Source organism: Mustela putorius, unplaced genomic scaffold, assembly GCF_011764305.1.
Source record: "Mustela putorius furo isolate JIRA1106 unplaced genomic scaffold, ASM1176430v1.1 tig00003858_pilon_pilon_pilon, whole genome shotgun sequence".
NCBI classification, from domain to species: Eukaryota; Metazoa; Chordata; class Mammalia; order Carnivora; family Mustelidae; genus Mustela; species Mustela putorius.
The window spans coordinates 14,862,198-14,884,935 of record NW_025422010.1 but is presented as its reverse complement, the minus strand read 5'-3'; the positions used below and the strand labels follow the sequence as shown (position 1 = coordinate 14,884,935).

Genomic DNA, 22,738 nt, shown 5'->3' with positions numbered 1-22,738 from the left:
TAATGTTTGCACTAGAAACTAGTTATCCTTTCTGTTCCGGGTATTGTGGCTCTTAGTGGGATTGAGTTAACTGGCTCCTGGAGCCACCCTTACCCTCTAGCACCCCTACTTTCAAGGTGTGGGAAAAGCTCCGCCATGTGGAAGGGAAACGTGACACACTAGTCGGCCGCCACCTCTTGAAACCCACTGTTGTCTCTAGGCTTCAGTTGTCATTCTGTATTCTGTGGGAAGGGACAGGGAGCCAGAGTACCTCATTTACTTCCCTCACATGGGTCTCTGTGTTGACCTTGCTTGCCTCGTCCCTGTCCATGCTAGGGCCACTCTCCACATGAGGTAGTCATTTTATTGGCATCCGCATTTAGGGCCAGCTTTAGAGGCTGCTTTTCTTTTTTCCCTTGTCAAACTCAATAGCAGTTAGTTTGTATTGATTTTAGTAGAACAGATAAAACCAGGTAGGTATTCTTATATAGTAAATATTCTCATTTTGAAGGGCATAATAGTTAATCATTTAAGAGTTTTACTTATGGATGGGTAATTGATTTAAATGATCACAATAATGATAAACAATATATACATATGTTTTTATATTGTGTTTTTTAATTAGAAATATATATTTGTTTTAGGGGTGCCTGGGTGGCTCAGTGGGTTAGAGCCTCTGCCTTTGGCTCAGGTCATGATCCCAGGGTCCTGGGATTGAACCCCACATTGGGCTCTCTGCTCAGCAGGAAGCCTGCTTCCTCCTCCCTCTCTGCCTGCCTCTCTGCCTACTTGTTATCTCCATCTGTCAAATAAATAAATAAAATCTTAAAAAATATATATATATATATATTTGTTTTAATATATTTTTAAAATTTCTTTTCATTCAGACCTCTACCTCATTACCGAAACGGAAGATTGTATTTTAAACCCATTGGAGATCCAGTCTTTGCTCGAGATTTGTTAACATTTCCAGATAATGTAGAGCATTGTGAAACAGGTAAAGGAAATTATGATGACTTTCTAATACAGATGTTACACTTACAATCCAAATATGCAAATTACTGGTTATGGAAATTTATGTTCTTATTTATTTTATAAGTTATAGTTTTATTGATATTTTAATCTCTTATTTTTTCTTGTTAGAGAAAAGTATTGAAATAAAATTCTAATGTTACCATTCTAAGAAAATTTTGTAATATGTTAATATTTTAATATGACCAAAGAAGATGTCATAATTTTTAAAATTTATTGTATTTTTTAGTGTTTGGTATGCTGTTAGGAGACACCATTATTTTGGATAATTTGGATGCTGCCAATCATTATAGAAAAGAGGTATGTATTTGAATTTATTTGTTATTTTGTAGCTCTAATTTTAATGTGTATTTTTAAAGTTTAACAAGTTCAGGCCCTATTTTGAAATAATTTTATGATAATATTCAGATGACTAACCTTGTCAAAACCAATTTGCATCCTACAGATTGACAAGCACTGAAAAATTGGGCACAATATGGGAATGAATGGGCCCAGAAAAATTTTAAATGAGACATGTTTTTGGGATTTGAAATTATCTAAAACTCCAGGCCAGTTGATCTGCTTTTGTTGATGTTATTGGAAAAAGATTCTCAGATAATATTGTGGAAATGTACTTTGGTGTAACCCTTACTTATTAGTTGTTAGGGCTGCTATGACAAAGTACCACAGACTAAGTAGCTTAAATAATAGAAATTGATGGCCTCATATTTCCAGAGCCTTGAAATCCAAATTCAAGGTCTGGGCAGGGTTGATTCTTTGTGAGGGCTATGAGGCAAGGATTTGTTCTAGGCCTCTCTTTGGATTGTGGATGGGCATCTTCTCCTTGTGTCTGTTCACATGTATGCCTATCCAGGTCTCCTTGTTAGATTAGATACCACTTGTTAGATTAGGGCCTAACTTAATGACTTCATTTTAATTTGATTACTTCTGTAAAGACACTATCTTTAAATAAGGTCACAATTGGAGGAACTGAGGGGTTAGGACTTCAACATGGGAATTTTGAGGGACAAAATTTAATCCATAACTACTTTGAAGAGCAGTTTGTGATGTAAGTGTTTCAGTTATCTATTGCTGCCTAGTGAACACCACAAAAGTTACTGGCTGTAAACGATAACAACATCTTAGTTCTTAGGTCTCTGTGGTTGTCTCCAAGTAGTGTTAGCTAGTTGCAGTGTTGGCTAGTTACGCTTGGGATGGTGGGAGCTCCAAAGTGCCTCACTCACATAGCTGTCAGTTGGTACCAGTTACTTTCTGGGAATTCAGCCGAGTCTAGCCAGAGACTCAGACTCAGGGTTACTCACACACAAATCCCCTCCCCAGGGGGCTGTGGTATAGTGCCATTAGGAATTTTTTTTAGAAACTTTTGTCTACCTAAGAGGATCTAGGAAATAGTGCCTTAAATCTGAGGTCTTAACAAAGAGACATCCTTGATTTGATTTGACATTTTACTGGCTGGGCAGTGGGATTTTTCTTAGTTCTGAGGCTCTCCATTTCTTTTTCAAGAACATTTGGGTCACTGAACAGGCTGGAGATGAAAATCACCCTGCACATTCAGACATAGAAATATTTCCTCAAAATTCTTTTTATTTCCTTTATTATTATTAATTTCCTTGAAATTAGTTCCCATTTTTGTTTATCTCCCATTCCTACTGACCAGTTGATATTGGCTGCTACCTAGGCACTCAGTTGGAGCTATAAGCTGACCAACTTGAGATCTTTCCATGTGAGTCTCTACTTGTCACTGCTTAGGCTTTTTCGATGGCATCTGGTTTTTAAGAAGGGGTGTTCCAAGCAGTTAAGACAGAAGCTGCAGGTCTCTCACATCCTAGCCGTGGAAAAGTAAATTTCACAGTTCAAAATCTGGCTACCCCAGATCCAAGGAGTATGTGGAGAGGTGGGAATACACTCTCTCTTCCCCATGGGAGAAGGAGCAACGAATTTGCAGCCATCTCTATACCATCACAAGGTACTGAAATAGTTTATCTTACAGACACACTCCAACAAGTATGTGGAGATATATGTAAGAATATCAGAGTAGTAAAAGAATTTATAATGGGAAACTTTGGAAATAGTCTTAAATGTTCATCATTTAGGATTGGACAACTCTATTGTAGTAATTTATACAGTAGAGTTTATGTTACTGTTTAAAAAGCATATAATGAATTTCTATTTTCTAACTAGGAAGGTGTACAAAATATATTTTTTGAAAAGTTTCAAAATTGTGTATAAGATGGTGGTGAGGGGACAGGCAAAATGGATGAAGAGAAGTGGGAAATACACACTTTGTTATGGACTGAATAAGTCATGAGAATAAAAGACACAGCATAGGAAATATACTATATACTATCACTTATACTATGATAGTTATGTGTGGTAACAGATGTTAGCTACACTTGTGGTGAGCATAGCATAATCTACAGAGATGTGGGATCACTATATTGTGATATAACAGAAAGTAATGTAACATTGTGTGTAACCTATAAAATTTTTAACTTAAAAATATATGAGTTTATGTACTTTAAACAGACTGGAAAAATATGTTGTATACTGTTGGATATACTAAGGGTTATCACTTTTGTACTACTTATAAAAAAAGAAATCTAAAGGGGGAGCCTTTTAGAGGGCTGTTCTAGAGGTTGAATAAAATAATACATATAAAGCATTAAGCAAAGAGTCTGGAATATGGTAAAATTTCAGTAAAGGAACGTTATCTCTGTATCTGAGATCCAGGGTTCTTGAATTCTTTAATACATAAGAAGTATTACATTTAATAAGTGTAGTGTTAGGAGCTTGGAATTACTAGGTGATAAACGTGTGAAAAACATAGGCTTGCAAATTAACTGAAAGTGAGTAAGAATGTTTGTCGTTATGTAAGAGAAGACAGAGGCCAATTTAAAATATGAGCCAGTTTCTATAAATAGTGTGTTCTAGAATCTTGGATACTTTAGAGATAATATACTCTCACTTTCTAAATGAGAAACTTTAAGCTCAAAATAAATAAAGAATCTGTACCAAATCACACCAACTTATGGTGGAACTAGAACTGTCAGAGAAGGTTTTCTTTGGACCTAACTAAGAGGAAGAAATAAATTTGCCCTGATTTAGAAGAGCTAAATTTGTGAGATTATTGAAAATAATATACCTAATTGAGGAGTAGTATTTGGCATCTTCATGAGTGTTTCCATGGGAACCTAATAATGGCTATAATGTACTATGCCAGAAAACAGTTGTAGATAGAGAAGCTGCTATATTCTGGTAGTGATTAGCATATTTATATGTCTGAATTATGGAATAGAAACCTTACCCATTAAATGTCATGACAACATGGGATCTGTTAGGAGAGGATGAAAATCTCACTAGTGAGGATAGGATTAACAAATTGAATAATATCTAGAAGATCCTACCTAGTTCGGTCAATATTTGAACACTTGACTGAGACACAGTGGATGCTATTTACATGTTGAAAATTGGCTTTCCAGTGAATGGGGTGGTGGGAACCTGATTTGTAGCTTTTGCCCAAGGTGTAAGTCTTCCTATCACAGCTGATTTCCTCCTGCCTATATGCAGCCATTGAATGAGGTGTTTGGGAGAGTAGGCTCTCACTGTGGTCCAGTATTTGCTGGCCCCAGCACCCTATTAGGCACAGTACCAGGCACTGAGGGTTATACAGAGATGGACTAGACAACTCAGGAAATTCATGCAGAGATGAACTGAAAGGCTATTTCTGGCTATGTAATGGTAGGATATGGATCTTAATGTCTACAAAAAGATAAGGTTTCTAAGTGATGGTCGAACTGAGAGAGGTAAGTAGAACACTAAAGCCGGGTTTTGGTTAGAGAACATTTGTCAAACTAATTGAAATTGAGCATCAGTTGTCATTCCTTTGAAAGGCTCAGAAGGTAGGAGACAAAACCCAGGGCTTTAACCAGAGTGGGGAATCTGATAAAAGATCCCTTTCCCAGTGAACTGGATCACCCAAAGGGCTAAACTTTAGTATAAGTTGAACAAAACCTCTGCCATTTCCATTTCAGCTCCCAAGTGCCCCTGGAGATTGCAGGAAAATTTCCTCTTTTGAACCTTGGTGCTAGGAGGAAAAGGGGAAAAATCATCAATATCAATAAACTGGTTTCCTAAAGCATTCGTCAATATCAGTAAATTGGCCTTTGTCTGTTTGCAGCCTGCATTCATATTACTTGGGGGGTCTGAAAAATTTCAAGGTAAAAATTTGGTTTCACATGGTGCTAGACTGGTAGTGTCCTTAGATACCTGATTGGAGGAAACACAGATTATATGTGGAAGAATTCATCTTTATCTTATACCTAAAATAATTCCCATATTGAACATAAGAGCCAATATTTTAAAGTATGTTTAATGCAATTCAAGAAAAGTATTGAAAATGAGAAAAGACCAAGTTGACTTGAAAAGATAAATAGAGTTTCTAAAACTAGAAAATATCCATTAAAAAAATAAGACGCTCACTGGGAAGGTTAAATAGCTTAAGAGAGAATTAGTGAATTGGAAGGTAGATCAGAAAAATTGTTCAGACTGCAGCCCAGAGAGAGGGAAAGTAAGAAAGGGAGGAGGTTGAGAGTTCTGAAGGACAGAATGTGAAAACCTCAAATAGAAAATAAAATCTAATCAGACTACTAGAGTGGAGGGAGAAAAGGATCATAAGGTAGTATCTGAAGAATCTAATGGGTGAAAACTTGTTAGAATTGATGAAAAAACACCAACCAATCCATAGCTTTAAAAAAGAAATGTAGGGGCACCTGGATGGTTCAGTCAGTTAAGTTGCCAGCTCTTGATTTCAGCTCCAGTCATGTCTCAGGGATCATGGGATCAAGCCTCACATCAGGTTCCACAGTCAGCATGAAGTCAGCTTGAGGATTCTCTCCCTTGGCTCCTCTCTGCCCTCACTAGATCTTCTCTGTCTCTGTCTCTAAAATAAATTAATAAACCTTTTCTTCTTCTCTGCCTCTGTCTCTAAAATTAATAAGCCTTTTTAAAAAATAAATAAGTAAACAAGAATGTAATAGAGTATATGTGACAAAAGCTGGGACAGTATTTGTTCCTCAGAATTGTGTAGCAAATACTGATTGCTTTCCTTCCTAAGTTTTGAATCAAGTCTTATCATTCCACCAGTTAAGTACTTTTCTAAAGCTTTTCTGAGAAAAGGCTTTTATGGCATCCCTTTGTAACTTTATTTTTGCTAGTGTTGGGTACTGTTTTCTCTTCCTGAATACTTCATATTTATACTACTTCAGCCTGTCAGCTCCATAGTTTATGCCACCACCTCTTAGTCCACAGCCGTTTTGAATAGGTATTTCCCAGACCAGTAGGCTGAATTTGCAAAAGTTGTCATTACTTTTTTTGTCCTCTTGAGTGCTTCGAGGTGTAGAACCATGAGATCGAAGGATACTTTGAGAGTTGAAACTAACCATGAGAGTTGAAACTATCCATGAAGGATACTTTGAAAGTTGAAACTATCCATGAACAATATTTGCAGAATTGTTATAGAAGGGAACCAAACTCCCCTTTTTATTGGAGGCTTGTAATTCATCTGTTAACAAGAGAATGGACAAGTCAGAAAATAAATTTGAGTATGTTTTTTTTTTTTTTTAAAGATTTATTTATTTATTTATTTATTTGACAGAGAGAAATCACAAGTAGGCAGAGAGGCAGGCAGAGAGAGAGAGAGGGAAGCAGGCTCCCTGCCGAGCAGAGAGCCCGATGCGGGACTCGATCCCAGGACCCTGAGATCATGACCTGAGCCGAAGGCAGCGGCTTAACCCACTGAGCCACCCAGGCGCCCAAATTTGAGTATGTTTGTTATTTAAGAAGGTATCAGATGCTTAAAAACATTTGCCTGAGTCCTGATAAATGGATAGTACATGACTCCACTTTGCATTTTTAAATGTTCACTTTTAAAAAACATATAAATCCAAAACAAAACTAAAATAAGATGTGATTGTTTGTAGAAAAACAAAATTATAGTAAAACAAAAAGATTGATTTCACCAAAGAGTTCACCATGGATTTTCTTCAAATAGGCATCTTCTTGCATTTAAATTTTCTTTTTAAGATTTTTTTATTTTTACGTAATCTCTGCACCCAACATGGGGCTCAAACTTCAAACTGCAAGATCAGGAGTCCCATGCTTTACTGACTGAGCCAGCCAGGAACCCCTTTATTTAAATTTTTTAAAAAGTATCCACTTCAGTTGGAAATCATTTGTAAAGTACCTTGAAATTATATTAAAATAATATATAAATAAAAATAAATAAAATAATAAATACTAGTCATGATTTTATTTTTTCATTACTACTATTTTTCATTTTTAAAAATCAAATTTAATATTTTTATTTTTATAATTCAGAGACTAACCCCAGTATTAGATTGAATTAGGTATTTTTACATATTATTAAATTGTGTTCTTCAATCATTTTTTAATGTATATGTTCTGTTTCATTGTGTGGATGTATCCTAATTTATATAACATGTTGAGACATGCAACATTCATATCTTTTATTAAAACAATGAGTGCACATTGTTCACATCTGTGATTTTCCTTCAGAATAAATTCTTAGAAGTGAATTGCTGGGTCATGCAAAATGTTAAGCTTTTTAATACTTAACTACATTTCCTTTGAGATGTGCTGTCCCAGAAAAGATTAGTACAAGAAGACCTTTCTCCCCAGCTCTCCCAACATTCAGTGTGGTGTGTATTAACAGTTTGAGTAGTGATAAGATCTTACTTGAATTCTGCTTCTCTTGTTCTACATTTTATTTTTGTCTATTTCCTAAACCTTTTTTGGAAGGCCATTCTTAAAGATCATGAATACTAAATCCAATGCCTTTCTTTTATTCTTTGACTTCTCTGAAGCATCTAATTCTTCCCTGACCCTTCCTACTTCCCATTCCATGACTTAGGCTTTACTACATAATTCTAGTTCTCCCAACTATGATGTTACTAGCTCTTTTTTCTTCCCATAGTTGAAATTATAGTATTATCCTCTAAAGATTCAGCCCTGTACTTTTCCATCTGTCTTCTTTAGGCTCATATTCTCTTTCTGCTTTCCTTTGGGCATCTGGAAAACTTTTATCTATCTAATAGAAGGAAACTGAGAGAATGATACTGCCTGATTTTCAGAGCAGGGAGCTCTTTGGCTTCTCTCTTCCTTCGTCTTACCAATTAAGCCATCAGTTTGACTGTTTCCATTTGCATTGTCACTATTCCAGTTTAGGCTGACACTTAAGTAATCTAATTCATCTCACTGCCTCTGGGTTTTTACCCCAGTTCATCTTATATTTTCAATAGCTTATTTTTGAACATACTAGCATGATCATGTCATTTCTAACCTCTAAACCCTTAAGTGATTTCCCCTTTCTTAGAACAACTGAAGTACATTTTATAGGCTCACTAATTAATATTCATTTGCTTACAATAGGTTGTTAAAATTACACACTGTCCTACACTGCTCACCAGAGATGGAGATCGCATTCGAAGTAACGGAAAGTTTGGGGGCCTTCAGAATAAAGCTCCTCCAATGGATAAACTTCGGGGAATGGTATTTGGAGCTCCAATACCAAAACAGTGCCTGGTCTTAGGGGAACAAATAGGTAGGTTGAACTAATTAAATAAAATTTCTCATTTGATTTCACTCCTTTGTCTGGGGCTTTTATATTGATACTCTAACATGAAAAATTAACCAGTAAAAATATGAATATAATGTTTTTGTCCAATACTTTGAACTTTCTTGTATCAGGTAGTTTGGGATTATATAGAAGTAGGTTTTCCTTCTTTTTCATTCTTCTTATCTTAAAGAAAATACTGTCCTTAACGAATGGTTTAGTATTTCATCACATCATCATACTTCTTTTTATATTAAAATTGGTAGCTGTCTAGATTACAACTAAAAACTTTAATTTTAGAGTGCATGACATGTGATTCCCTCCCCCAATTTCCCTTCTGCAGGCCTGTCCCCTTGTTTCTAGGCAGCCAGTGTAATTGCCTCTACATCTGTGCTCTGAAGTGCAGATACCTTATAGGAGGTCCCCTGCAAGGCTATATAACTTAGAATCTGCTCTTTTATATAGTTCTAATATGCTTGGGTATCTACTTTTGTAGCAAGAAAGTAGTTTGTTGTCATTGTTAACTTTAAAAAAATTATTGACTACTCTAATAAGCACCTCTTAAAAGTGGAGTCATAAAGTATTTGTCCTTTTATGACTGGCTTATTTCACTGAGCATAATGGCTCCCAGGTGCATCCATGTTGTGGCATATGTCAGAATTTCTTTTCTTTTTAGGCTGAATAATGTTCTCTTGTATCTATATACCCTGTTTTCTTAACTTTAGAATATACATATAGAAAAGTGTACACTTCGTAAACACACAGCTTGGTAGATTTTCACAAAATGAGCGCTGCCCCTGTATTAAGGTATAGAACATGATCGATCCCACAGAAAGTCTCTCATGCACTCTTCCTGTCCCTGCCCAATCTCCTCTTGAAAGAATAACAACTTCCTTGACTTAAGACAGTATGTCTGTTTTCATACCTTATGTAAATGGAATCATGCAATGCATACTTTTTGGTATATCTTTGTTCATGCAACATTCTGTATATGATTGATTGTTTTCATGGCAGGATAATATTCCATCATATCAATATACTGTAGTTTATTTTTTTTTTCTGCTGTTAAGGAACTTGGATTGTTTTCAGCTTGGAATTATTACTTCAGCCACCAGCAATATTTAAAGTTAATAGTTGGGAAAGATGTGGGAGGGTTGTTTTGTGTTCTTTTATGATATGGTCAGTCGGGTGCAGGTGTAAGAGGAGACCCAGGAGAGAGTCTCAGAAAAACAAAGTGTAGTATACTCATAGGTCTTAGAGACAGAGGGCATACCACTGATAGCCACATAGAAAAAAGCACAAATGTGGTGAGGAGGCAAAAAAATAAGAGCAAGGAGGGTGCTTAGGCTACAGCCTTTATTGAGGTTTCCATAGGAAAGGAAAGGCATGACGGGGCAAATGGCTTAGGATTGACTAGTTTGAATAATTTCAGTGGGCGATGGGCTGTAGGTATGGTCTCTCAGCAAAGGATGATGATTAAGGCAAAGGAATACTGCTTTTTGGGGTGTACAAGCCAGATAGAAGTGGTTTGGCTCTGGATTGGTTAGTTTGCATGCTAGCTAATTGGCTAGCCCCATAAGAGCCAGCCTTTAACCAGCCTTTAACCAGCCCCATTAGGGGCTCCTGGGTAGCTCAGTGGGTTGAGCTCCTGCCTTCGGCTCAGGTCATGATCTCAGGGTCCTGGGATCGAGCCCCGCATCGGGCTCTCTGCTCAGTAGGGAGCCTGCTTCCTCCTCTCTCTCTGCCTGCCTCTCTGCCTATATATAATCTCTGTCTGTTAAATAAATAAACAAAACCTTTAAAAAAAAAAAGATGTCAAAACATCATAATACACAGAAAATTAAAATTTTATATGACATAAAGGCTCATACTTCTGCTTATGATGTCAGTGAGTACACGCAAAAATCTTCGCTGTAGACAATAACTGAACATCTAAACAAACTGTAAAAAGTAAAAAGAGAAACACAGTTCACTCAGGGCTAGTGAATCAACATTAAAAGATTCAACCCATATCAGTTGAGCACTACAGTTTATGGCAGTGGTTCCCAAGCAAAATAATTACCTGTGGAACTTTAAAAATGCATAGCTGTCAACTGACAATTTGCAGTTTCCCTGGGCATCTCAATGTTAGTATAACAGTGTGAAGCATTATCTATAGGTTTTGGGAAGAAAACATTTGATCAAAGATTTTTGTGCCCTTGTTGGGTTATCAAGTATGTAAAGTTAAAAAATAATGCAAGGATTTAAAATATAGCAGCTGCATGTCCTTCTTGGTAGATATCTTAAAAAAATATGCTGTACATGCAGACTAATGAATCAGCATTAAGAATTCATTTATTAGGGGCGCTTGGGTGGCTCAGTCCGTTGAGCATCCAACTCTTGATATCTACTCACGTCATGATCTTAGGGTCCTGAGATTGAACCCCTAAATTGGGCTTTGTCCTCAGCAGGGAGTATGCTCAGGATTCTTTCCCTCTGACTCTCCCTGGCATGTGCGCATTCTCTCTCACTCTCTCAAATAAATACGTCTTTTTTAAAAAACCTTAAATACTAAACAAATGGTTTAAAAAATTAAATGAGATCATTCAAGATTATTGATACATATAAAATGCTTTTGGTTATAAGCAATAGCAACCAGCCCTGACTGACCACATTAAGCAAAACAGGAATGTACTGGCAGGAAACTGGAAGAAATCACTGATTCAAAGATTGGAAACAGCCAAGACAAAATCAAGGATGACTTTGTGACATTCAGCAACCTTGAATTCCTTGCACCTAGACTTCAGTTTGCACTTTTTAACATGCTCCAGACTGTACAACTCCTAGGAGAAGGAAATTCCCTTCTTAAATCAGTTGGCCATAGGAAAGATCAGATAGAAGAGAGCTTTGAGAAACGTTTCTTGTATATTGTGGGATGGTTTGCCAAGAAAAAGCAATTTTAAGCTAGACTGTCACCACAAAAATTGTCTACTAGTGTCTTCTAAGTAATTATATCTGTAGTGTTTTGCATTATGAGGTATGAGCAAATAAATCAGAGCACAAGATGAATAAATGAGTGTGTACATGTTATAAAATAAGGTTATTAAAAATAAGATCTTGAATAACATGTGAATACATGAAATTTTTCCACTAGAAAGCAAAGACACTTAGATTTTAAAAATCTAGTCCCAGAATGTATAAAAATTTTGTCATTTTTTGCTTATTTGTTTAGTGCTTAATATATGTCAGAAGTATAGAAAAATTAGATGGAGTAACAAGAGAAACTATGGGAATTTAAATGACTTGCACAGTGCCACATGATCAGTAAACTAAAAAATAGGAATCTCTTATGTAAAGGCTGTGTCTGACACTCATTTATGTTCTTTATAAGGAATCTCCTAAACAAAATATAAAGTGAAATAAATAATTAACAAAAATGTCATGTAAACATTGAATAGAAAAAATCGCCAGTAATGAATATTAATGCCAAAACTAACCTCAAGGTAAAGGCACTAAAAAGAGCAAAGATAAATTCATTTTGATAAAGATGTATTCCACACCACAGGTACAAAACTTAATAAACTTGATGTGATAAAATACAGAACCAGAATTTTTAAACTTGCAATAATAGAGATAGAAGTATTGTTTTGAGGAACCATTTTTCCATGACAGGTTATTAGTCAAAAACATAAAGAATTATCACCTATTAAGTTGCATTACCAGCACTTTCTTAGGTCTTTATAGAGTATGTACAAAAATCGGCCATAATTTCAGAGGACCAAATTGCTACTTAACAAAATGAGACGACAAATTTTAAAAAGCAGATCTTACCCAGCGTTTTGTAGCGTAATGTAATGGAACTCTAAAAATAGCTATTCCTTTCTTCCCAAAGTAACCACCCCAAATACTGGACCTTTAGAAGAAAGTATTTTGTCAAAAAAGAGAAAGTTTAAATGAGCATCACATATTAGATTTAGGAGACATGAAGACACCTGAGATCAAATATCAAATCTATAAGCTGAATGTTTTATTAGTAAATGAGAAAGCAAACTAATCATTCAAATCAAATGACAGGGAAAAATACATTTCAATAAGCAGTGCAACCAAATGTATTAGAAAAAAGAACCTTGTATTGAGTATATAATTCCTAGAGGCAGTCTTCCGGCAAGAACAAATACAAGAGGAATATTGGCTCAGAAAATTCTATTCAGACTTAGAGATTTCTTAGATTTTTATATTATAACTATATTTAGCATCTCCAAATAAAATGGACTAAATTGTAGAAAATTGCAAACAAAATTGCTTTAAATAAGACAGAAAACTTAGGTAGACCATTACCTGAAGAAGTGTTCAAACTTTAAATTGTTGCATAATATAAATATGGAGAATACCCAGATCATCTTACAAAATAAAATAGTACAGAAAAAGAAAACTAATATTACCATTCTTCAGTTGTGTTTAGGAAGTTCTTGGCACGGTTAAATAGAAAATGAGTTTAATAGTGAAAGGAATAGTTTAATGGCCTTATCTACAATGATTTTGCCCAAAATATGTGTATAGCTGACTTAATTTCTTTCTGGTCTGGTCTTTAGTGTTCTACCTTCAGAAAGAACTTCCTTGATGACCCTATCCAAAATTAGAAGAGTTTTTTGATATAGAAATACTAAAAGAAATGAGCAAAGAAAATAATTTATACTTTTTAAAAAAAGTTTGCATGCAATTTTAAGGCACCTTGGAGAATATAGAAAGACAAATGACAAACTGGGAAAAATTGCAACATAAGGTAGAAATAGGTATTATAGCCCTTACTATTAAAACAACCTTAAAAATCAAGAAAAAAAAAGCAAAGATTATAGAAAAATAGATGATATAAATAAGCAGTTGTCAGAATAATAGTATTTGAAGGCTTACTTAGGTATTGGATACTTTATTAAGCTTGTCACTGGAATGATTTCATTTACTGCTGCCCTCCTCATTTGATAGATAAGGATGTTGAGGCTCACAAAGCTTAGAGAACTTTCCCAAGTTTGAAACAATATATGTATTCATTTGCATGACAAAGTGAAAGAGTAGAAAGAAAATTGTTTCTGGATTACATAACTAAGGTAATTTTCTTCTCCATTATCCTTTTCTTTTCTTTCTTTCTTTTTTTTTTTTAAGATTTATTTATTTATTTATTGGACAGAGAGAGATCGCAAGTTGCAGAGAGGCAGGCAGAGAGAGGAGGAAGCAGGCTTCCTGCAGAGGAGAGAGCCCAATGTGGGGCTCGATCCCAGGACCCTGGGATCATGACCAGAGCCGAAGGCAGAGGTTTTAACCCACTGAGCCACCCAGGCGCCCCACTCCATTATGCTTTTCTATATGTTTTTCCAGATCTGACTCAACAGTATGTGTCACTTTTCATAATCAGAAGTGGTTCTAATTGTTTTTAATAACTCATGTTCTTTGAACCAGTAATTGATCTTCTGGGGAACATGCTTAAATAAACCATCCGACATACAGATAAGACTTTTTTTTATTTTTTTTAAGATTTTATTTATTTATTTGACAGAGAGAGATCACAAGTAGACAGAGAGGCAGGCAGAGAGAGAGAGGGAAGCAGGCTCCCCGCTGAGCAGAGAGCCCGATGCAGGCCTCGATCCCAGGACCCTGACTGAGATCATGACCTGAGCCGAAGGCAGCGGCTTAACCCACTGAGCCACCCAGGCGCCCTTTTTTTTTTTTTTTTTTTTAACTCAAATGAATATTGAAAATAGCACTGTTTTTCGGGCTAAACATTAGAAATGTTAAATACTTTACTTGAATTTAGAATCTGGGAAATGCCTGTTACAATGTTGAAGATGGTTTGAATATATACACGCAAATATCTTATATGTTAAAAATTAAACCCGTGAACTTTGGGAAATGAAAAATAAGAAAGTAAGGTGGGATACCTGGGTGGCTTAGTCGTTAAGCATCTGCCTTTGGCTCAGGTCATGATCCCCCTTGTCGGGCTTCCTGCTCAGCAGGAAGCCTGCTTCTCTCCCACTGCTCCTGCTTGTGTTTCCTCTCGCTGTGTCTCTCTCTGTCAAATAAATAAATAAAATTAAAAAACAAAACAAAACAAAAAAAAGCGGGAGATAGACCTAATGAATTTCCCTCCCAATCATCCTTTTCTATATTCTAAGTTTTTTATAGAGATCTTCTATAGAAATACATTTTAACAAAAAGTATTAAAATAACTCTGTGTATTGTAGAAGTTAAGATATGAAAGAAGAAAGAGTTGTTGATAGCAACTGAAGAAAGGAAAATCCTTTTAAAATAACCAATAATTAGTTAATATATAGCTTATTACTGTGACATCATCAAACTCATTAACACTTTTATTATGTCCATATATTCCAAATACGTATTATATGAGTGGCCAGCTTAGAGATTATTATACCATGATTAATTCATTCTGCTTAACCTCTCAGTTATTACTACCCATTTATTTTGTTGGTATTGTTTTAAGTAAAACCATTCTTAATGTTGTTAGAGGTAGTGACCAAGATTACTTAATTGCTGTAGCTTTCAGTTTAAGGATATTTTGGTTTATTCTGCTACAGAAGTAAATAAAGCATTAACAGTGAACTCCCACAAACCTATCATCTAGCTACTCTTACTTCATTCATAATCCTCTTACCTCACAACTCGCCTCTGGCCTCCTCTCCCCAGGTCAGTTATTTTGGAATAAATCAGAGGTCCTAGTATATTTTCCCTCTTTTCTGCTTGTCATCATAAGTGCTTATCACGGTATAAAGCATTCTTGTCCATTGACTAATTTGCTGACCCCTGAATTAGAGTACAGCCACTGCATTTAATATTTAGTGTCTAATCAAACAGGCAAAAAATAGCCTCAGACCTTGAATGCTATAATACATTTTTAGACATTGTAATTTATAGAAAGTTAAGCTTTTTGAAGATTAAGTATTTTGTTTTTGAAAGCTTTGTTTAAGGTAATGGTCATATCTGCTGGAAGTAGTGATTTTTGAGAAATATTATATTTTTAAAAAAATTTTTAAGTCCTCTCTGTGCCCAGTATGGGGCTCAAACTTATGGCCCTGAGATCACAAGAGTCACATGCTCCACCAACTGAACTGAACCAGGTGCCTCTAGCAGTGCTGTATTTAATGTATTTGCCACTCAACTTGTCTGTATGGAATTACATTGAGAAATGAATATCAAACAGAATGTAAACATTGACTAAGAGAGTGATCCAATTCACAGAGCACTTTTACATAGAAAGCTCTTTCCTGACACAGAAATGTATTAAAGTCAAGCAGGTGAAAAAAATTAAAATTTATAAAGCACTGATTTTGTGCTGGGATCTAAGCAGCATTTTTATTTTGTCTGTTTACACTGAACAAAGTATTGTGGCTTTAAAAGTAGTTGCCACATGTTACTATAACATAATACCCATTGTTGCTAATTCTTCTTTCTTTAAACACTGACTTGATATAGTGTCTGTCATTTTAATCAGACATCTTTGGTTTCTTTGCAGATCTTCTTCAACAGTATCGTACTGCTGTGAACAAATTGAACAATGTGATAGAGGACCTTAATCGTCAGTTAGAGTACCTTCACACTCCTGATATGAAGAAGAAAAAACAAGAACTTGATGAACAAGAGAAAAATCTGAAACTGATTGAACAGAAACTAGGTTTGTGCTTGCTTTTTGTTACTTCTGTTTTCTCTTCATGAAGACAAATATTTATGATTAGAGTTGAACTCCAAGAAGAAAGAATGTGAATGATCCATGACTTAAGTTGACACTCTTGTCCTCCAAGTCATCTTTTTCTTTTTTTAAGTCTTTTTTTTTTTTTAAGATTTTATTTATTTATTTGACAGAGATCACAAGTAGGCAGAGAGGCAGGCAGAGACAGAGAGAGAGGAGGAAGCAGGCTCCCCACCGAGCAGAGAGCCTCATGCGGGACCTGATCCTAGGACCCTGAGATCATGACCTGAGCTAAGACAGAGGCTTAACCCACTGAGCCACCCACCCACCCACCCACCCACCCACCTCCAAGCCATTTGATAAGCGATTGTAGGCTTTTCTCTTGGCAGGAGTAGTAGGAAGCATTCTCAATATTATTAATTTGTTTTCTGTAAATTAAAGTAGGTTCGCTTTTCTTGTAATAATCTCAGTCTTTTATTTATTTTTTCTGAGTCACCATACAGTACATCATTAGTTTTTTATGTAGTGTTCCATGATTGATTGTTTGCATATAACACCCAGTGCTCCATGCAATCCGTGCACTCCTTAGTACCCACCATCAGGCTAACCCATCACCCTACCCTACCCCAAAACTCTTCATTTGTTTCTGGGAGTCCGTAGTCTCTCATGATTTGTTCCCTACTCTGATTTCTCCCCCTTCATTTTTCCCTTCTCCTAGTGTCCTCCATGCTATTACGTATGTTCCACAAATAAGTGAAACCATAAGATAATTGACTTTCTCTGTTTGACTTATTTCACTTAGCATCTAAGAACTTCTCAAACTCAACACCCAAAAACCAGATAAGTCAAAAAATGGGCAGAAGACATGAGCAGACACTTCTTCAAAGAAGACATAAAAATGGCTAACAGACACATGAAAAAGTGTTCATCAGTAGCCATCAGGGAAATTCAAATCAAAACCACATTGAGATACCAACTTACACCAGAGATAGAATGGCAAAAATTGACAAGGCAAGAAACAAATGTTGGAGAAGTTGTAGAGAAGGGGGAACCCTCTTACACTGTTGGTGGGAATGCAGATTGGTGCAGCCACTTTGGAAAACAGTGTGGAGGTTCCTCAAAAAATTAAAAATAGAACTGCCCTATGACTCAGCAATTGTACTACTAGGTATTTACCCCAAAGATACAGATGTAGTGAAAAGAAGGGCCAGGTGCACCCCAATGTTCATAATCCCAGTCTTTTAAAAGTTCATTTTTTACATTTTTTGTCTTTACAGGTATGACTCCCACACGTAAGTGTAATGACTCATTGCGCCATCCAACAAAGGTTGAAATGACAGATTGTCCAATTCCTCCTAAAAGAATGAGAAGAGAAGCTTCCAGACAAAATAGGTGAGCTTATTGTAACCTGAGAGTTATCATAGATCTTGAGTCATCATACTAACAGCATGCAGGTGACTGGGTGGTTTGGTCAGTTGAGCATCTGACTCTTGATTTCTGCCTTGATTGTGATACCAGGTTCATAGGATTGAGCCCCAGGTCAGGCTCCACACTGAAGGTGGAGCCTATTTGGGATTCTCTCTCCTTCTCCCTCTGCTCCTCCCCTTTCACACTCACTCTCTTTCTCTCTCTTTGTCTCTCTAAAAAAATAATGATAAAATAAACTTCTTAAAAAAATAAAAATAAAAGCCAACGTGAATTTATTTCTGATTTCCCCCTTGAGCCAGAATTAGGGGTTTTGTTTTGTTCTATAAACTAAGTGATGAATAATGAAAATAAAACATAATTATTATATTCTTCTAGGCTATACCAGTTTTCTAAATGATTTTTGCTAATTATTTGGAAAGGTTTATCATTTATGTTTTTTTTTAAATCAGTGTTAAGATTTAAATTGCTTTTCTGTTGTTTGGCTTACCTTGCAAATACATCACATTCTGCTTCATAAGATCAGCAGCTTGCTAAGTTAGAATATACAAAACCATTTGTATGTTATTTATTTAAAATTCGCATATAATAGTTGGTTTGGAAAATCAGATACCATTTACATAGCACACCAAAATCCCAGCAAAGTTATCTGTAGCCTAACTCAATTTTAAGAAAACTGTCTTTTGGTGTTGCCTGGGTGGCTCAGTTGGTTAAGTGTCTGCCTTTACCTCAGGTAATGATCTCGGAGTCCCAGGATTCCTGGGATCAAGCCTCCCATCAGGCTTCTGCTCCTTCCTCTGACCGCTCCTCCCTCATGCTCTGTCTCTCAATAAATAAAATCTTTAAAAACACACACACACACACACACAAGTTGTCCTTTTTAGATTAGATGTTAGTAAGGCCACCCTATAGGAGGATACCATGGTACTGGGGTTTCTTGTACATTATTTCCAAAGGTTTAAATATAGACTCTGCCAGAAAAAGTGTCATATTGACCTTCGAGGAGTTTCTTTGAGACTGTGGTATTTGAATTGGTATCCCATGCCCTATCCATCTACATATTCTACATTTATTCAATAGTTACTTGAATGTTTATTTTGTGTTATGTATTGCTGGGTGAGTAAAAGTGGCATGGTTCTTTCCTCCTCATGGAGCTCTATAATACTGTGCAGAAGGATAATTCAAAAAAGTAAATATTTTCCTGTGTACAATAATGTTAAGTTCTGTGAAAGAAAAAAAGGATGAAATTATATAAAATGGTGGGGAAACTATATTGGTTGTCAGGAAAGATGCATTTTAGCAGAGAACTGAAGGGTGAAAAGCTACCAGTCACATAGGGATTGGTTTCAGTCAGAGGGAAAAAAATAAATATGGAAGTTCTGAAAAAGAAGTGAGTGCAGCATGTTTGAGGAACTGAAAAGATGCTTGTATGGCTTAGACATGGGAAGAGGGAGAAGTAAGAGTTTTGGAGAGGTAAGCAGAAGCCATTATCTGCATTCCCAAAAGAGAAATCTGTGTTGCAAAAAAATTGTGAGGTAAAATTCTTTATGTCACTGATATCTCTTGAATACCGAATACTGTATAAAAGTAAGGGGGAAGGATCGTGGAATAGCTGCCTTTAAAGTAAATTAAGGAGGAGAGCTACTGAAATGGTAACGAGATTATAAGAATGTAGTAGTTATCAATATGAGAGAGGTGTTTCCCACATGGGTATATGAATGATGTATATGAATGTTTATTATGGGTACACAATACATAGAAATTATTAAGCTGACCACTGAAAGTATGTTGGCGCAGTGTAGCATCAGAAAGAATCTTTGGAATGGATTTAACCTGTAATTTTTACAAATCATGAGTTCAGAATGATGCAGAAGAATCCTTACTGATGATCATTGGCAGTTGCTTACGCACCAACTCATTATTATAAAAATTGGTATATCCATGTAGTAAAGATGTTCTTTTTTTTTTTTTTTTTTTTTTAAGATGTATTTCTTTCAGAGGAAGTGGGTTGGATTTGGGGGTGGCCAGAAGGAAAGAAAGTAGACTCCGTGCTGAGCAGGGAACCTCATGCAGGGCTCAGTCTCAGCTCCCTAAGATCATGCCTGACCTGAAACCAAGAGTCAGACATGTAACTAACCACACCACCCAGGCACCCCCTTTCTTTTCTTTTTTTTAAGGTGTGTTCTTACTTAAATGAACTGTTTTTCAGGATAACCAAATAATTGAAGAAAGTTCTTTTTTGTGTGCATGTGTGGAAGCGTAAGGGTAGTATTTAGTGATTCATGAGTTTCATGTAACATCCAGTGCTCATTACTTCAAGTTCCGTCCTTAATGCCCATCATCCAGTTACCCCATCCCACCACCCACCTCCCCTCCAGCAGCCCTCAGTTTGTTCCCTGTAGTTTTGTTTTGTTTTTAACATTTTACTTATTTACAAGAGCGAGCACAGAGGGAGAGGAAGAAGCAGACTCCTTGCTGAGCAAGGAACCTGATGCGGGACTTGATCCCAGAACTCTGGTATCGTGACCTGAACCAAAGGCAGTCGCTTAAATGACTGAGCCACCCAGGCACCCCATTCCCTGTGGTTAAGAGTCTCTTGTGGTTTGCCTCACTCTTCTTGTTTTTGTCTTACTTTTCCTTGAAGACTTTGTCTTTCTTTCTTTCTTTTTTTTTTTTTTTTAAGATTTTGTTTGTCAGAAAGTGCACAAGCAGGGGGAGTGGCAGGCAGAGGGACAAGCAGGCTCCCTGCTGAGCAAGCAACCTTCAGGACCCTGGGATCATGACCTGAGCTGAAGGCAGACACTTAACTGACTCAGCTACCCAAGTATCCCAAGAAAGTTCTTTACAGAAGTTCTTTTTTTAAAAATTCTTTATAGAGGTGCCTGGGTGGCTTAGTCCATTAGGTGTCTGCCTTCATCTCAGGTCATGATCCTAGGGTCCTGGAATTGAACCCCGCATTGGGCTCCCTGCTCAGTAAGAAGCCTGCTTCTCCCTCTCCATCTGCTTGCTGCTACCCCTACTTATCCTCACTCTCTGCCAAATAAATAAATAAAATCTTTAAAAAAAAAAGTTCTTTATATAAAGGATAAAATGTAAGAGGCATGATAAATTTGCAACATGATTTTGCCACCCCTAATGCAATAGTAGATCTCAGCAATAATAATAGATATTTTAAATGATAAGATAGAAAGTTGATGGGGAAACTTAATCATGTAAAGATCAGATTGATCTACCTGAATCCACTGATTGATCTTAGCAATACTAAAAGCAGGACATTTGCTATTATTTGATTGAATAGGAAGTAACCGGAGTCCAATAAGGCTTCTAGGAAGTAGTAAGCACTCCAGAAAACTTTTTTCCTTTGGATGGTATGTAAATGGTAACCTCCCCGATGCTTGGAAAGGAGGTTAATTCATTGCAAAGAATAGATACTATAAGGCATAAGAGGTTAAATCTCTTATTTATTCATCTATTTACTTACTTACTTACTTACTTATTTATTTTAAGATTATTTATTTATTTGACAGACAGAGATCACAAGTAGGCAGAGAGGCAGGCAGAGAGAGAGGAAGGGAAGCAGATTTAACTACAAGTGTACAGGAAATAAGGGAAAGTTTATAGGGGAAAGTTAGATGATACCACAAGGAAGTATCAGCCAAATCCAGAATGTCAAGAATGGAACATAGCACATGGCAAATGACTTTTGTTAATGGAATTGGTGCCATAAAAGAAGAATAGGAAGAAGGATGAACTGTTTGACATAGAATAAAAATGATTGAAAAGTATAAGAAACAAATGCAATGTGAAGTCCTTGTCTGGATTCACATTTGAATCTTTCAGATGACAACTTTGAAAAAAATTGGAGAAATTTTAGTATCACCTGGATATTAGATATATTAAGGAATTATTTGTGTATAACAATGTAATAGTATTTACATTAAAATAAATATATTGTTAGAAATGTGTACTGAGGTAGTGGTGAAATAACATGATATCTGGGGTATACCCTGAAATACTGCCAGAGAGATTAAAAAAAAAAGTGTGACAGGATATCAAAACAAGATTGGGAAAAATATAAAATTATTGCAGTTTGAAATAGGAGTTTATTATATTGTTCCCTTTATTTTCATGTAGGTTTACTATAATTGTTTTACAGTTTCTTTATTTACTTAAATTTATTACTTACGTAATCTCTACACCTAACATGGGGTTTGAACTCATGACCCCAAGATAAAGAGTCACATGCTCTTCTGACTGAGCCAGCCAGATGCCCCTACTATAATTTTTAAAGAAGTGTTTTTTTGTTTGTTTTGCTTTTGTTTTTTAAGTAATTTTTTTAAAGATTTTTTATTTATTTGACACAGAGAGAGAGATCACATGTGGGCAGAGAGGCAGGCAGTGGTGGGGTGGAAAGCAGGCTCTCTGCTGAGCAGAAAGCCCAGTGTGAGGCTAGATCCCAGTATTCTGGGATCATGACCTAAGCCAAAGGCAGAGGGTTTAACCCACTGAGCCATCCAGGCGCCCTAAAGAAGTGTTTTATTAATTTATTTATTATGGTGAGCATATTTCCAGTTTTCTAAGAGACCAGGGAGGAAATTCCTGCCAAACAGTTCTAGACTAATATGCATATTCTTGAAGCTGTACTGTAGCCTCAGCATTGAATTAGCCCCAAACTTTGCCATTAATACAGTACAACTACACATGTCACTGATTTGAATTTTGTTAATTAAGATTTTATAACAATTCAGAGGTAGTATGAGCTAGAGTTGATTTTTTAGTTTATCATTATGTTGTTAGTAGTGGTAGTATCTCTTCGCTGAAGTCATACATATAAATAAATCAAATGGTATATAAGATTTAGTGTTGCATTGTAATGTAAGCCACATCTGTGGCTTTAAAGTTTCCTGGGAGCTGTATTAAAAAGAAACAGAAGAGAAAAAAAAAAAATAGAAGAAGAAGAAACTGTGAGACTTTTTTAAATAATTATTTTAACCCAG

General features: G+C 36.0%; 1 protein-coding gene across 4 annotated transcripts in view; it reads left to right on the top strand.

Annotated features, from left to right (window-relative positions):
- The window catches only part of SMCHD1 (structural maintenance of chromosomes flexible hinge domain containing 1), a 146,193-nt gene that overhangs the window by 118,427 nt on the left and 5,028 nt on the right, over positions 1-22,738 (top strand). For 3 of the 4 annotated variants that reach the window (XM_004742791.3, XM_045065413.1, XM_013051436.2), the window contains 5 exons: positions 867-976; positions 1,241-1,311; positions 8,458-8,629; positions 16,143-16,301; positions 17,594-17,708. In XM_004742791.3, coding sequence (XP_004742848.2) covers positions 867-976; positions 1,241-1,311; positions 8,458-8,629; positions 16,143-16,301; positions 17,594-17,708 — 627 coding nt within the window. Of the gene's footprint in view, positions 1-866; positions 977-1,240; positions 1,312-8,457; positions 8,630-16,142; positions 16,302-17,593; positions 17,709-22,738 lie in introns of those variants that run through there. The other variant, XR_006602060.1, reaches the window with a different exon arrangement.